We start from the raw sequence: 15,286 nt of genomic DNA on the forward strand, positions 1-15,286 counted from the left end.
GCACTGGAGTGTGCTTATGATTGATTTAAATCTCAAGTATTGCTGATTGCGAAAGTCCACACTGGGATGTCATCTTGAGCAATGTTTTTTGAACCTAGGACTTGCAGGATGCAGCCTATTACCATGCAACAGAAAGGCCAAGGAGACCAGTGACCACCCTAATTTTTTGAGCTATCTTCTAGATTCTGTTATCTGCGTCACAGTACACAGGAGGCACTGAACAGAGAAGCCAGTGGTGCTGTGCTCTTCTGTTTGCAGCTGTGTGGCTCTCTGAACAACTGTGTAGTTTGCTGGGAACCTCTTCCACCTCCTGCATTTCAGACTAAATGGATGTTCCAAATAGATGTGAAAAAGCCTCCAATGTACGGTTCTGCACAGGTAGATATGTCACCATAAAGTGTGTGCGATCCGATTTCAGCTCCTCCTGCTGCTTTCTGACAGTTAAAACATGTTTGAAAGTTACAGCAGATGGCAGGGATGGTTTTTTCTTTGATCATAAAGCAAGCCCCATTAAAAGGATCATGTACTGAACTCACTGTATATGATACAAGATTTTTCTTGGGGATATGTTTTGAAAGAAAAATCTTCATGGGCAGTTTTTCCTGCAGAATGCCTGAATAGTTGATGTACATGCTAATGAACTATCATTTGACATTAGGAAGATCTAATTTGTTATAACATGGAACTGAAAGAGAGCAGAGTATATAACTTGCATTGTACCTCTGCACAGTGTGGATTATTTTGAGAATATAATGAAAAGCTTTTTCATGAATGTCTAATGAAGGAATAAATACCTGATAAAGTGACATGTGCCTGTTTAATGAATGACACAGGCTATTAAGTGTCCATGATCTTTAGGAATGGAAAAATACATTATGTATCAGTTAGAACTGAATGGAATCTGTTAGATGGGTTAGATTCAGGTCTGTTTTGCACTTTTCTTTCTTTTAAATTTTTAATTTCTACTGCCCAGATTCATTTCTAACTGTAATTGTTCTACTTGAAGTCTTTATTAGCCAAGTTCTCCACTATAATATATAATTTTAAAAAACAGGTTCATTCTGTTCACAAGTCTGATAGTGATAGGACAAAGGAAAACAGATTTAAACTAAAGAGGGGAGATTTGTATTGGATACAAGAGCAAAATGGCGAGGCACTGACACAGGCTGCCCGGAGAAGCTATGGATGCCCTATCCTTGGAAGTGTTCAAGACCAGCTTGGATGTGGCTCTGGGCAGCCTGATCTAGTGCCTGATTTAGTGGTTGGCAACCTTAAGTGCAGCAGGGGCATTGGAACTGTATTATCTTTGAGGTTCTTTCCAATCTAAGCCATTCTCTGATTCTATGTAAAAGAGGAGTAAGTGGTGCACTGCACAATAAGCATTGTATCACAGACAGCATTGCCTGTCATACTGGTCCCAGGAGAGGAGACAGACCCCAGGCTGGAGTTTGGTTGATTTCATCAAGCTGATCTATGGAATATCCTTCAGGAGTGCAGTGTGTTACCGCAGAGTCTAGCTGCCTCTCAATCTCATGATGAGGGAGGCAGTGCATCACATTATATTCCTAATTATGCTGTCTGCACCCTCCATTAGAAAGTACCATGTAGTTAAGACTAGATGTCTTCTGTTATCCCCTGTAATGGAATCGTTCAGTCTTGTTCCGAAGGTATAAGAGTAAAACCAGAACACTTCAATGAAGTCAGCATGTCCTTTTTCCCTCTTTCTCAGCAACATTTAACATATGCAACCTTTCTCCCTTTGTATTTTTATTGATAGCCAAACGCTTAGCGATGTACCAAGAACCTGATTCTGAAGAAGAGGAAGCAGCTCCAAAAGGAGGAACTTTATCCCAGCGTGACAGTATCTGCAGCCATCAGAGCATCAAAGTAATTCACAGAAGCCAGAGCACCAAAACCCACCGCCGCACGGGAAGCAGAGCTGAAGCAAAAAGAGCAAGCATACTGTCGAAGCATACTGCATTCAGTAGCCCAATGGTAACTCGTGAGAATTAAGTGCATGCTGTCCTATATCTTTTAACAGATTGATGTCTTGAAAAGGAAGAGATAAAGAAATCTGTACTACATTGCATACCACTCAGATTTCATCTTGGCATTTTTTCTTCTGCACGTATGTTTTAGAAAAAGAAGAAAACTTTACATTTCAAACTGTTGGTGAATGTATACCCTTTCAACTTTGCTTTGATTATTTTATTTTATGGTATTATTGGCAGTTTTACGTGAGCTAAGTGGTATTAAGAGAGCAGAGAAACCAAGTGCCTATGAAGGGATTTTTTTGTTGTCCTTTTGACATAAGTGCACCCTCAAAATAAACTGCAAATACAGGCAAAGAAAGAAGCTGCTTGCACTGGTTGGGCTTCTTGAGTTTAGTCGGGAGTAAGTTCTTTCAGTACAATTTGAAGCTACACTTCATAAACATACAGTTCAGTGGTTGCTCAAACTCATCAGGTTCTGAGCATCAGCAGATAAAATAAAATTCTACTGAAGAAAGAACCTGAGTTCAGTTTATCTTTAAATCTTTTATATCCTTGCATCCTGGTATCTTAAGAAATACCAGAATTTGCTCTGACAAGAAACAGATCAAAGAAGTAGAAAGTGCTGATGAAATAATGTTGAGTGCTCTGCTTTAGCATAAAAGACCTAACAAACCATGCAGAATGTTCTCACTGGACTGGGGTTGGGAGGAATAGTAGTATGTAACTCTTCCCCTGTTCACTACTCCCAAAGTTGATGAACATTGCCAGTATAACAGTAGTGAAAAAGGTGACAGCACAATTACTCACATTTCCATTTCTATTAGTATCCTCATTGGTAAGTGTATATTTTCTACGATGCATGAGTTACAGTCCTCTTCATCTCAGCCCTGTGGCATGAGGCCTTCATAAAACTCTTGGTATTGACACTGCTTTGGGCACTTTGATTGCTTGCTGGTACTTTGGAAATTTGCAGAATCACTGATATTAGTCATTGCTTGTCATTGTTAGGAGAAGGACATCACACCAGATCCTAGCTTGTTAGAAAAGGTGAATGAATGTGCAAAGCATCTGGAGATCATGAGGGGCCACGAACAGCCATTATCCCATCTGAGTCCAGAGCTGTGTGATATTTTTGACTTCTTCATTGCTTTGACTATCTGTAATACTGTTGTGGTTACTGCTCCAAATCAGCCCCGACAGAAGGTAGGTTAAAGGAACAGCAAAACAGAGTTTAAGGTTTGTTTGAATTTATGCTAATTTATCTCATAAGTTGGGGAACTGAAAATAGCCTGTTCTAGTGAGAAATAACTGGAAACTAAATGTGAGACAACTCTTAGAACTGCATTGTGAATGAACAGATTCAGTCAAGCATTAATTAAATGGAACATATCATTTACCTTCAGGGTAAGATATGCTTTTATCTGCAATTTTAAGATACTAATGAAAATTTGCTGAGTTCTTGTAATATAACTTAATTGATAAATGTGTGTATGTATGTGTGTATGTACATACATCTGCATGTAAGTATGTATGTAAGTATGCGAGTCTTTGTGGAAACTGATTTATATTATGCAAGGCTTATCAAAAAAGAATATAAGCTGTGTGTAAATTTTGTAAATGTGAATTAAAGTAAGAATAGGGTCAGATGTTTTTTTAAAAAGAAAATATACTTGAGAAACTTTGCACAAGTCTTTCACATTGTCTAAAAGATGTGCCAAGCTCATTGTGAGAAATAATGATTATTACTGCTTAAATCAACCTAAACTAAATGAATGAAAACTTCAACAATAGAATCCCAAGACAAAACTATAGTAGAACATAGTATTAAAGCTAGCCTACAGATTGAATTTCCATTCTGGAGAAAATTCTGAGATTTGTTTCTTTTCCAAGTAGGAATAAGAAGTAAGTAACCTGCAAAATCACATTTTAAATAAACTGAGGTAAATGGTAAAACTGAATCAAACTGAATCCAAAAGAGAAGACAGTGGAAGTTATTTGTATCAGCGTGTTGCTATTGAAGGCATCATTGATACTGGCCTATTCTCCTAAAACTTTTCTGGTATCACACTTCTCAGTACAAAACTCTTGCATTAACATATTTTTTACTGCCTTCACTGAATATGCACAAAGAATGGCAATAGCCTTTCAGAATGTACTATGGTGGTGGTCCAATATCAATAGTCTATCCATTAGGCCTATCTGAAAAAGTGAAAGAAGTAAAAATAATTTTAATATGAACATACGCACTTTCATGCAGAGACACAATCTGAAGTTCTAGGTCTTCTGGGTTTTTTTGCTATTAAGTCCGTTTACTTTCCCTTCTCAAATTGCAAGTGCTGTTACTTTTTGCTCGCAAAGAAATTCTGTTCTTAAGTTGGAGCTACTTAGGCTGAATATCTAAATTCAGTGTCTAAATTCCTATACAGTTTTCCTTCAGGTTACGTTTTGTTCATTGTCCTGTTTCATTCTTCTCAAGGTTAGAGACCGATTTGAACTAAAGTCTCCTGTAAAAACCATAGAAGACTTCATCCGACGACTCACTCCAAGTCGCTTGACCTCTGGATCTAACAGCAGCAGTTCATCCAGCCTAGCTACAAACAAATCAATGCATAGATTTGGTTTAAGTATCCTTTCATCGACATCTACTGAGAGCACTTTATTAAAACTGGAAGAGAAGCTGGCATACTCTGCACAGATGAATAACAATGGCTACAGCTCCCAGCAAGGCAGGATGGCTGTAGGGAGCGGGCCTGAGGAAGGAGAGCTCCGTTATGAAGCAGAGAGTCCAGACGAAGCAGCTCTCGTCTATGCAGCAAGGGCATATAACTGTTCTCTGGTTGGAAGGCTGTCTGACCAGGTATCAGTGGAGCTACCTCACCTGGGAACATTAAACTTTGAAGTATTACATACATTGGGCTTTGATTCCATCAGGAAGAGGATGTCAGTAGTGGTCAGACATCCTCTCACGGATGAAATAAATGTTTACACTAAAGGAGCAGATTCAGTTATTATGGATCTCCTTCTGCCTTGTTCTTCAGGTACACCTCTTAGCTTTGTAAGAGTGGGGGTGCGGGGAGGTGGTTCTCCTTAATTGCTGAAAGATCATGTATTGTGCCTTTCCTAGCAACCAGACCTGCTTGCTTTTGTTGTGAGTACATGAAATGGTAGAAAGGCAGCCATCTCGGCAGCCATCTCTCTTCTTTTACAGTACTTCGTTGTTATAGCAAATTTTCTCTAACTAATGACTGGTTCTTTGCCTTACAAGAATTACATCAGTTTCTGTACAGGAACTTTTATTAGCAAACTTTATTTTGAATGTATTTCCTGAAACTCTCCCAAAACAATTTACATTTGTTGAGGAGAACATGCCCAGCAGTGCATAGCTATTTCAGTATTTTATATGAAACTCAAGCAGTTCGTACTCAGCTCCCTTATCTGTTTCACCTATGAATCTTTACTTGCTTTTGTAGTAATGTATTTGCATACATCAGCACATTTATGTTGTGTTTGACTGTGGTGCTAAAGGGCAGTGTGAATCAGTCAGCCATTGGAACAGAAAGGTAGTGGCAAAAAAAGGAAAGAATCTGTTCAGTTGACAAATCTAAAATTGTGTTAGGGAATAGCTATGATCATGGACTGCTTCCCCAGAGTCTGCAACACTCAGGTATCTCATGAATCAGGAAGAACATTAATTGCTGCTAATTATGAGTTGGATTTAAGAAGAACCCTGTGAACTTTCAGAAGCTTAGCGTAAACATGGGAGTGCCAGTTTGCATGAGTCAGTTTGAATCTAATTTACTGTGTGTTCAACACTGAATTTAATTAAGTGTTTAAGGGTTACCCCAGTATGAATGGACAGAACCCGAAAGTGCTGGAGGTGCTTCCTGTGTGTCACTAGTGCATTGACTGTGCGGTTACTGTGACATTAGCTGGAGTAAACAACTGTGAAAGGCTTATACTGTGCAGTTTTAGTTTAATGAAATACAGAAAAATGTTGGCATTAGTTTTAAGTTTATAGTGACATAAATCAAAGCAGAGCCAAAAAATTAGGAACGGCTTGTCCTCAACTAACAACAAAATATTCATAAATAATATTCTGGTTAAGATCTGATATGAAAGACAGTACTGAGAATGTCTGGAGAATTGTTTCCCTCCAGAGTACTAGAGAATTTGGATACTCAGAATTACTAGTAACATACCTGGAAAACAATGTTTGGAAACAAGTTCTCAGAATGAGAACTGAGCATCAATAAGAAATCATTTTCTTATGCCAAATCTCAAATATTTTGTCACAACCATGAAATAAAAATTCAATGGATGGAGGAATTTGGGGGCAAATTCCAAGTGGTTCTAGGACCTACTTGGGTAGATCCAACAGGGGCAGCTAGAAACCAACCGACAGCAACACAACAGATAAAGCTGTGTCAGAGATGCAGGAGCAGAATCCCTGAAGGCAGTTGTTATCACTGAGCAAATTCTGTAGCTGGGCACATGGTTGCTGCATGTTTATGGGCAATTGAAACATGCTTTGAATTTGTGCATTTTTTAAAAAAACTTTTTCTAGCCCCAAATGAACTATGAGTTTTAGTATATTTTGCTTTCACAAGCAGTGTAAAGTGCAGTCACTAGAACTTCATAAGCAGTTTCCTTTATTTTCTAGCCTTCTCATCTGTTGCTGGCTTCAGTAATTCTGTGAGTTTCAGCAGATCTGTCTAAAAAATGACATGTCTCTTGAACAGTTTCACTCATGGAATTGAATTCATGGTCCCTGTCTGTAGTTTCCTAACATCAGGGCACATGTTGTCATTTCCTGAGGGAGCTGCCTCCTTGTCACCTCACAGGGTGGTATTTTCCACATAGAGGGATTTCCCAAAGATTTATACTGTGAAAATTATATGTGTATGTATATAGATATATATGAGTCTATCTGTGCTTTCATTCTGTTCTCCATTGATCATGGAATATGTGAGAGGAAATGCAAGTACTTGAAGAATTCAAGCAATTATCATTTCAAGTAATGGACCAATAAATTAATCAGTGTGACAGCTCTTTTTTTTTTTTTTTTTTTTTTTTTTTTTGCTATATTAGTACCTCAGGGACAGGTAAATTGTACACAAGTTGATTGTATATTTTGAAACTTCGTGATGCTTGTGCTCTCAGACTGAAAGACCAAGGCAATGCTGTGTCTGTAGTCTCCATGCAGGACTGGGTCCTATGAAACAGAAAGCTTCTGTTTCTCTATGAGGAAAAGTCTTTTAAAAATGCCATGGTGAAAAGCCCCAAAATAGATGCAAAAGTACTATGTCGTAGCTTCAGTTATATCTAAAAAAACAAACAAACAAATAGAAATCATCATGACCTTCAAAACCTAAAAGTTTCTGAATTCCCTCTATTCCTTCTGCCTCTATATCTAGACTCTGAAAACTCGTTTTCTGTCAGCACCCAGATATTTTCAAAAGCCTTGAAATGATTCCCAAGGATGTATTGTTTTTACTTTATCTCAGCAGTCACCATGTTCATAAATAAGAAAGTTACTGTTTGAGTCAATAACTAGCTCACACAGGAACTGTGAACATAAGTCACTGAGAAAACAATGACTGAGCTGGCTTTCAGCTAGTGATTATGGTAGGAAATGAAGCAAGCAAAATGCCACTAGGTCTCTATCATTCTTCTTTAGAAGACTTATTTTCTGGTTTTCTCTTCCATAGTGGATGTGGTCATGCTGCTAAGCATAGAAACTGCACCATCCCAACTAATAATTTCCACCATTGGATTTTGTTTGCAAGAGAGTCTTTCCCCTCTTTTAACTTTTGATCTCAAGGTGAATCTCCAGCTGAGACTGATAAGGTATATGAGGAGAGTCAGAGGGAGTTTTAGCTCTCATTGGTGTGCTGGCAGAGGAAGGAGATTCAGTTCTTTATACTGGAAGTGAAAATTCACATGGAAACCAGTGTGCACATTTCTACTTGTAGGGAATTACTGTCTTTGTTCATTGAAGGTGGTATAAGTGTTTGGCATTTTGGTCACTGCATTAGTGCCTGTGATATTCAGATATGAAGTGATTAATACCACTGAACCTTAAAGTGATAGAAATGTAATTTGCTCTTCAAGTTTGCGCCAGTTGAAAACAGTGAGGAACTGAAATAGCCACTCCCATAAGACAATTGCATGTGAGCCATGCAAGAAACACATTTTTTCTCTGTAGAACAGTGATGCATCACTATAATTTAGGAATGGTGTTTGCTTATTTTGTTCTTTTAAAGAAAGAAAAAAAAAAAAGGCTGACTTAGTAATACAAGAAGCCTCCAAAAAGGTGTGCTGCAACACTTTTTCCTTAAAAAAAATATATATATATATGTAGTATACAGACAACTCACATATTATGCACAGATAGAAAAGAAGCTAAATAAAAACCCTTAGATCACAGTTCAGTACATGCATATTTCAGCTGTATGTTGCAGCTGAGTTTGGTTGTGAGCTGCTTAAATAGCTTCTGCAGGAATATGTGGTGTGTGTCGGAGCTACACAGCGTAAGGAAGACCCTTCCAATTGCAAGTTGTATTCATAGAGATGCTCTTCCACAGCAGTTTACCTGTGTTGTCCATCTGAGAAAATCTGTAGTGATAGTACAGGTAGTATTAATAGATAGAAGGACAGGCCTACTAGCATATTCCCAACAATATTTACCACTTAGGGATGAGGAATGCATGAAATACCACAGTCATTATAGAGTCCTTCAGGGAAATCTGGGTATGTGCACTCCCAACTTTACAGATCTAGAGAGGATCAGATAGTCTTTAAGGGTGAGAAAATTACTATACAGAGTACAGTGTGCAAAACCAGAATATTGGGGTTCCAAACACCCAACTCCTTACTTCCTGCAGTATCAGTACTTCTGAACACTTGTACCAAAGCCCCCAAATACCCAATTAGACTCTGTGCTGCTCTATAAATGTGTATAGATAGGCAGGTATGTGTGTACATAGTCACACAAAGCAAGATCAAATTGAGTATGAATTATGCTGGGAACATGTGTGCTGAAAAGTATGAAGAATTGGATATTCCTGGTATCTCATTTAGATACCTGCATTAATTGCTTATGGTAATGGCATAAAAAAAAGGATTATATCAGGGAATAGGAAACTTGCCTCAGGGTACCAGTCATTCTCATCAGTGGTTTCACTAAAAAACCTATAGCAGTTTTTCTGAGTAGTAACATTACTGTTTGTGTTATTAAAAGTCACTACAACAGCATAATGTGCATGAATCAGTTTTGATCCTAGATGTTAAAATTATGTATACATATTACATTTTATAAACTTTTGAAGACCTCATCTCAGGTAATGACATGGAACAAAATGGGTTAGTTTCATATTCATTAATCTTTTTAAAATCACAATATTGAGTGCATTGAGCCAATTCCAGCTAAAGAGAGAGGAGGAGTGGGATCTCATCTCAATTCTGAGTTCTTACACACGAATTTAAGGCATGGATGTCCAGTTTTTTTTACTTGCCTCATCCACATTGGGTGAGCAGGAATTGTCTTGGGATGCATACACAAAGGTCGCTTCAAAAGTAATGCCTCCTATTTATTTTCATGGAAACTACAACTGATAGAAAGAGCATAATAACATTATTTGATAGGACAAATTCTTTTCTACAGATCGTTACTTTTTAACACAGTCATCACCATTAGTTATACATTTTCCCTGGCAGTGAACAAGAGCATGCATTCTGCGCTCATAAAAATATGCACCAGCAGAGCTGGCCCACTGTCACTTTCACCACTGCTGACACACACCAGCACTGTCTCATTGTGCTCACATCCACTGTTTGGTCTTCATAAACATTCAGGAAGTGTTGATGAATGTCAGTGGATGCTGTTCTTTTCACATGGAGGAATTTGATGACACGCCTTTGCTTCATCCTCACTTCCATGTCAGACTGTTAAGCACCTGGGCCTCTCCACAGAGCAGAGCCACCGCCATGATGGCACAGGGCAGGGTGCAGCCGCATTGCCAGCTGTGCTGGGCCGCAGGTTGGACATACCTGGGTTAAGGGAAGAGTAAACTAGGTGGAAGTTGTGCGCTCAGGGTAGAAGCTAAATGTGAAGTTTGTATAAACGTAAATGTGTTCTGAGAACTTCTTGCCATTCAGGCCACAAAGTCGTGTCTGTACAGTAGTAACAGTAGTGCCTTAATATATTTAGATATAAAAAACAGAACACTGTTTCTGGTTGTCCTGAAATACTAATCCATGAGAAAAACTAACTGTAGTTTTTCTGCACGTGATGAGATGTACGGAAGTATTTGCCAATAGGCTATTTGAATCATACTTCCTTTTCTGGCATTATTGTTTGTTGTTAAGATTATCGTGATTTCTCAAAGCCTTCAGGCCAAACAAATATTTGAGTAAAAAAAAGGTCTGTCTAGCATGCATTCAGAATGACTTTTGAAGAGGGAAGAGAGAAAAGATGGAACTATGAGATAGGACTTTTTTTTTCTAAATGGAATGTTTTATTTGAAAGTTTCCCAGGATATGTCAACAGCTCTTTAAAAGTATCAGTTTTAAAGTGACGGTACATAAGTACTATAGACACACTTTTATTTTCTGAGGCTGTTCAGCTGCTGTTATTTTTCAGTCAACTAATTTCTTTTTTATTGATATCTAGGTGACCCTCGGGGCAAACATCAAAAGAAAATCCAAACCAAAACCCAGAATTACCTTAATCTGTATGCTGTAGATGGGCTGCGAACCCTGTGTATTGCAAAACGAGTAAGTCAGTGCAAGTTCTTAATTTTCTTTTAAGAAGAGTCTTGACAAAGATAACTGAAGGCTGTTTTAATTTATTGTTCTTGATTTCTGATTTTTTTGTTTTGCTTTTTTTTCATTTTATTCAATAAAAGTATGAATGCCTCTGCATCACTTTGACTGTGCCCTCACATACTCTCTTGAACAGGTTCTGAGCAAAGAGGAGTATGCTTGTTGGTTAAAAAGTCATCTGGAAGCAGAATCATCTATTGAGAATCGTGAAGAACTTCTTTTTCAGTCAGCACTGCAGATAGAGAAGAATTTGCATCTGCTAGGTAATGAAATGAGAGCTTGGCATAAAATTAAAAAGTGCTGAAAATTCTGAAAGCTTGGCTATGAAATCCATTCTTTAAATATTTTCGGACAGTACAGAAATTAGCTGCTTTTGGACTTTGTCGTAATTGTCATGTGCAGCACCACAAAGGAATGGGTTTATAACTAACATAATAAACATACTCTTTTTATCCTTGCTCCTGCAATCATTTTATCATTAGTGAAATGGCTGGAGTAAAACAAGAGATGCATTTGACACAATGTCATAAATGAGAATTGCTGCTCTTAGTAGGAGGACTTGTCCAATACTGTCTGCAGAATTTCAGTAGCTTGGAGCCTCTTTACTATGCCAGGGAGTTCCACTATTCCAGGGGTACCAGAGCTGTTCAGAAAGCAAAGCTCATAAGCTGCTTCTGTGAGAGGCATCAACGCATATACGTCAGGTTCAACACTTAGGGCCTGTGTGCAGTGTGGAAGGGGACTGCAATACTTCATAATGGTGTAGTTAAAATCAGCGTATGTAAAATATATTCCAAGTCACGCTGTTTCTCTGTTCAGTGGAGAGCACTGAGATTGTGAAATACATATGTATCCACTATTACTCCAAGTATCCAACTTCTTTCTCTGGCAGGGGAACTGGGACAGCCATAGCACTGATGGAGGTAACAGCCTTCACTGTTTGCCAACTTGCCTGTCTCTGGGAGATGAGATCTACCTCACCCAACTTCTACTGTGTCTACTGTAGATCTCTAAGTCTCCTTATATAATCAGTGGAGAGAGAAAAAAACCAAAGTGCAGTTCATTAGATCTGTCTTAGATACCTCCTTTAGGATTAGATGAATCATACCTTCAAAGTGGCTGTTTTTCTCCTCTGACTTAAAGGGGAGCTTGAGGTGACTGATTCTGACCGCATTAATCAGGAAGATCCCACCATGGTGGTCCCTGTTGGTTCTGGCTGTGCTCTGAAAAACAAAAATGGAAATTGAATTGTGCGATAAATAAGAGAGTTCTTAGGTTCTGGGAATAAAGTGAGTCTGGAAAAGAAATGTCTTTTCCCTTGTGAACTATTTGAATTACAAAAGCTTTTATAATTCAAAAGTTTTCATGACATTGCACTTCACCTACAACTAGTGCTCAGTCTGCAGGTGGGTTTCTATGGCTGAAGTGCTTTTCTTCAAACAATTATAGTGGTAATAAAGAGATGGCAGAAGTTTGCTTTGCTTATCCTGTTGTTTCAGGTACTTTGTATATTTATTATCTTCAGGTTGTCGGATTGTCAGCGCTTACACATCCTCACATTGAAGCCTCTCTAAAACTCAGTGGTGGCACTGAACTTGGTTCTGAGCTGCTTTTACTACAATCTGAAAATCTTGTCTTCTATTGATTTATGAAAGCATAGGAAAAATACTCACTTTGTTAAAAACAAGTAGGAAGATTCCCTGGGGGCCACATTTTCCTTCTACATTATGGATTATAGATTTATGGTTTATTCTTTGGTAAATCTCATCGGGCACCCAGTGTTTTTCCACAAGAGCAAAGAGCAGCCATAAGACACTAAGTAGTTTATGTCTAAAGCCTAATGTGTGGTTACCAAGCTGCAGTTCTGCTGTCATTCCCCTCTGAAAGGGAGAGATCTGTGATGACCAATCCTCTTTTAGTTGACGAAAGGCAGTCAAGACCCTTTAGAACTAAATCAATAATATCTCATCTAGCAACATTCAGAAGAAACGGTGAAGATACAGAGCAGAGAAACAATAAGCAAAGGTACATCATCTTTGTGAACTACTGAGAGAGTGGCATCAGGTTGCTTTTGAAGTTTGGAACTCTGGATTTGTTGTTGACTGTCGATGCAAATGTTTACACCAGCTGTTTTCTACTCCTCTCTATGGATACCTCCAGAAAGCTGCCTGAATACCGCATACATTCTTAGTTTTGTTTAGCTGTTTCCCATTGAAAATGGCTGTAATTTTTGGAAAAATCCAAGCTTACGGTTTAAGGTGAACCATAACTATTTACTAAATGTGGAATAATTTGCTTTTACCGTGTGCTTAGGTGCCACTGGTATTGAAGACCGTTTACAGGATGGTGTTCCGGAAACCATTGCAAGCTTGCGCAAAGCTGGGTTGCAGATTTGGGTTCTTACTGGAGACAAGCAAGAAACTGCTGTTAATATTGCATATGCCTGCAAGCTACTAGATCATGATGAGGAAATCATCACTTTGAATGCTGAATCACCAGTAAGCAGACTCAATACTATACTGAAGTCTACTTGTGAAGTAGCTTTACTTTGTTTTCAACTTGTACAATTAAGAATTTGATGGCTTCTTTTTCCTTTCCCTCTTTTTTTTTTTTTTTTTCCTTTTCCTGCTTCAACCGTAATTTTCAGGTAGGACAAATCTTTGAATACTTTTTGGTGAATTATATTTCTAAGTTATAATGTCATGTGTCATAAACTTACTGAAGACATTTAACTGTGTGTGTTGGGATCCACCAACATGCCATAACAACATAAATGCCTGCATTTGGTATGCTTTCTGAAAACATCCCTCATTTTGCATATTGGCACTAAAGCAACCTGTTATTGAACATTTGGTTAGGAAGAAAACAATTGAATTGAAAATGTGTGTGCTTTACACTGAAATGTAGTATCTAGATAACTCATTCATGTTTTCTCAGATGGCTTTTTCTCTGGAAATAGAAACAATACTTAAATTTCAGTGCTAGCACTCAAAAACCAGAAAACCACATCGACAGTAATGACTTGCTTCCTAACAGACCTTTTCTAATTCTTCTGAATTACTGATCTTTCCTGTGCTCAACTTGTCGCAAGCAGACAATCACAAAGAGTTTACTGATATGGTTTAACATGCAAGGAACCAGACCGATAGTGCTGTAGTCCTTTAATGGGGTGATAAAATTGGACATCAGATCAGCAGAGGAGAGGTAGGTCAGCAGTATTCAGCTCCAATTCTTTTCGAAAAGGAAGAAAAGATAACAGCTTTTTCCCTTCTTGAATGTATCAACTGAACTGGTAAACTGACTTTCAATGATCTTTTGTTTTTTGTCATTCTTTGCTGTACAACCAGTAGCATTTCATTTTAAAAGTTCATATATTCTCAGTAACATCTTCTAGTTGAGTATGCCTAGGACAGAAAATTCGGCTTAAATAACCTTTAATTGGCCTTTAATAATGCATAACTACTTGATAAGTGTTGTAGGCGTATGCATGGTGCTCATACCATGCTTAACTTGGTACTGATACTGATCATTATATCATTCTCCAACGCTGTTATTCTGAGAAGGAGCTAAAAGAAATTAGTTTAGGATACAGTACTGCATGTTAAAGAGGAATTAGGTTTTAAGTCTTTCATGTCTTCATTGTTGTCATGTCTTCCAAAAAAAAAAAAAAAAATGTTTAGAGCGAATAGAGAATATTAGAAATTAAAACTTTTGTGGTGCAGCAAATATAACACCTCCATACCCCTTATGCCTAAATATACAAAGAACACCAATTTTTGAACACATGTTCTTTTCTCTCAAACATGTTTGTTTTGAATTTTTTTCAGGAGACATGTGCTGTCTTGCTGGAGCAGTGTCTGCAATGCATAGAATCTAAATTTTCAAACAACACAATAGACGAAGCTACTGGAAACATGACTGTTGGGTTCACCCCTCTCTATCCACCCTCTTCCCCTGTGCTTTCCAGCTTGGGCCTAGTGATTGATGGAAGGACTCTAGCTTATGCCCTGGAACCTACATTAGAAGATAAATTTCTTGCACTAGCCAAACGGTGCCGTTCAGTTCTGTGTTGTCGCTCTACTCCACTCCAAAAGAGCATGGTAGTGAAACTAGTCAGAGACAAACTCAAAGCAATGACCTTGGCAATAGGTAAATATCTCATTTTAAACTCGCCCGCTTTGATGTTTACTGAGAATCTTGGGTTTTTCACTTGCCATGGGATACAACTCACATACCTTCTAGTTGTGTCTGAAAATGTTTCAAACAACTTTAACACATTTATTCAAAGCTATTACAGAACTCTTGGAATAGCATTTAGGATTTCATCCTACAGAAGTTAGGTGCTGGTGATACTACAGTATGCCTTGAGGTTTTGGCATGTCCAAACACTGCTGTGAAGAACTGAGTTAGCTGATACTGTGCAGAACACCATTTTGCGATCAGTGTATTACACAGAACAAAAATGTGCT

General features: G+C 38.2%; 1 protein-coding gene across 1 annotated transcript in view; it reads left to right on the forward strand.

The window, feature by feature from the left end:
- Positions 1-15,286, forward strand: part of ATP10A (ATPase phospholipid transporting 10A (putative)) — a 109,645-nt gene that overhangs the window by 79,987 nt on the left and 14,372 nt on the right. The window contains exons 8-14 of the mRNA XM_003203146.5: positions 1,778-1,995; positions 3,003-3,197; positions 4,471-5,032; positions 10,666-10,769; positions 10,954-11,080; positions 13,131-13,315; positions 14,645-14,966. Of these exons, the coding sequence (XP_003203194.1) occupies positions 1,778-1,995; positions 3,003-3,197; positions 4,471-5,032; positions 10,666-10,769; positions 10,954-11,080; positions 13,131-13,315; positions 14,645-14,966 (1,713 nt within the window). The remainder of the gene's footprint in view (positions 1-1,777; positions 1,996-3,002; positions 3,198-4,470; positions 5,033-10,665; positions 10,770-10,953; positions 11,081-13,130; positions 13,316-14,644; positions 14,967-15,286) is intronic.

The sequence above is a fragment of the Meleagris gallopavo genome, chromosome 1 (genome assembly GCF_905368555.1).
Source record: "Meleagris gallopavo chromosome 1, MGAL_WU_HG_1.1, whole genome shotgun sequence".
NCBI classification, from domain to species: domain Eukaryota; kingdom Metazoa; phylum Chordata; class Aves; order Galliformes; family Phasianidae; genus Meleagris; species Meleagris gallopavo.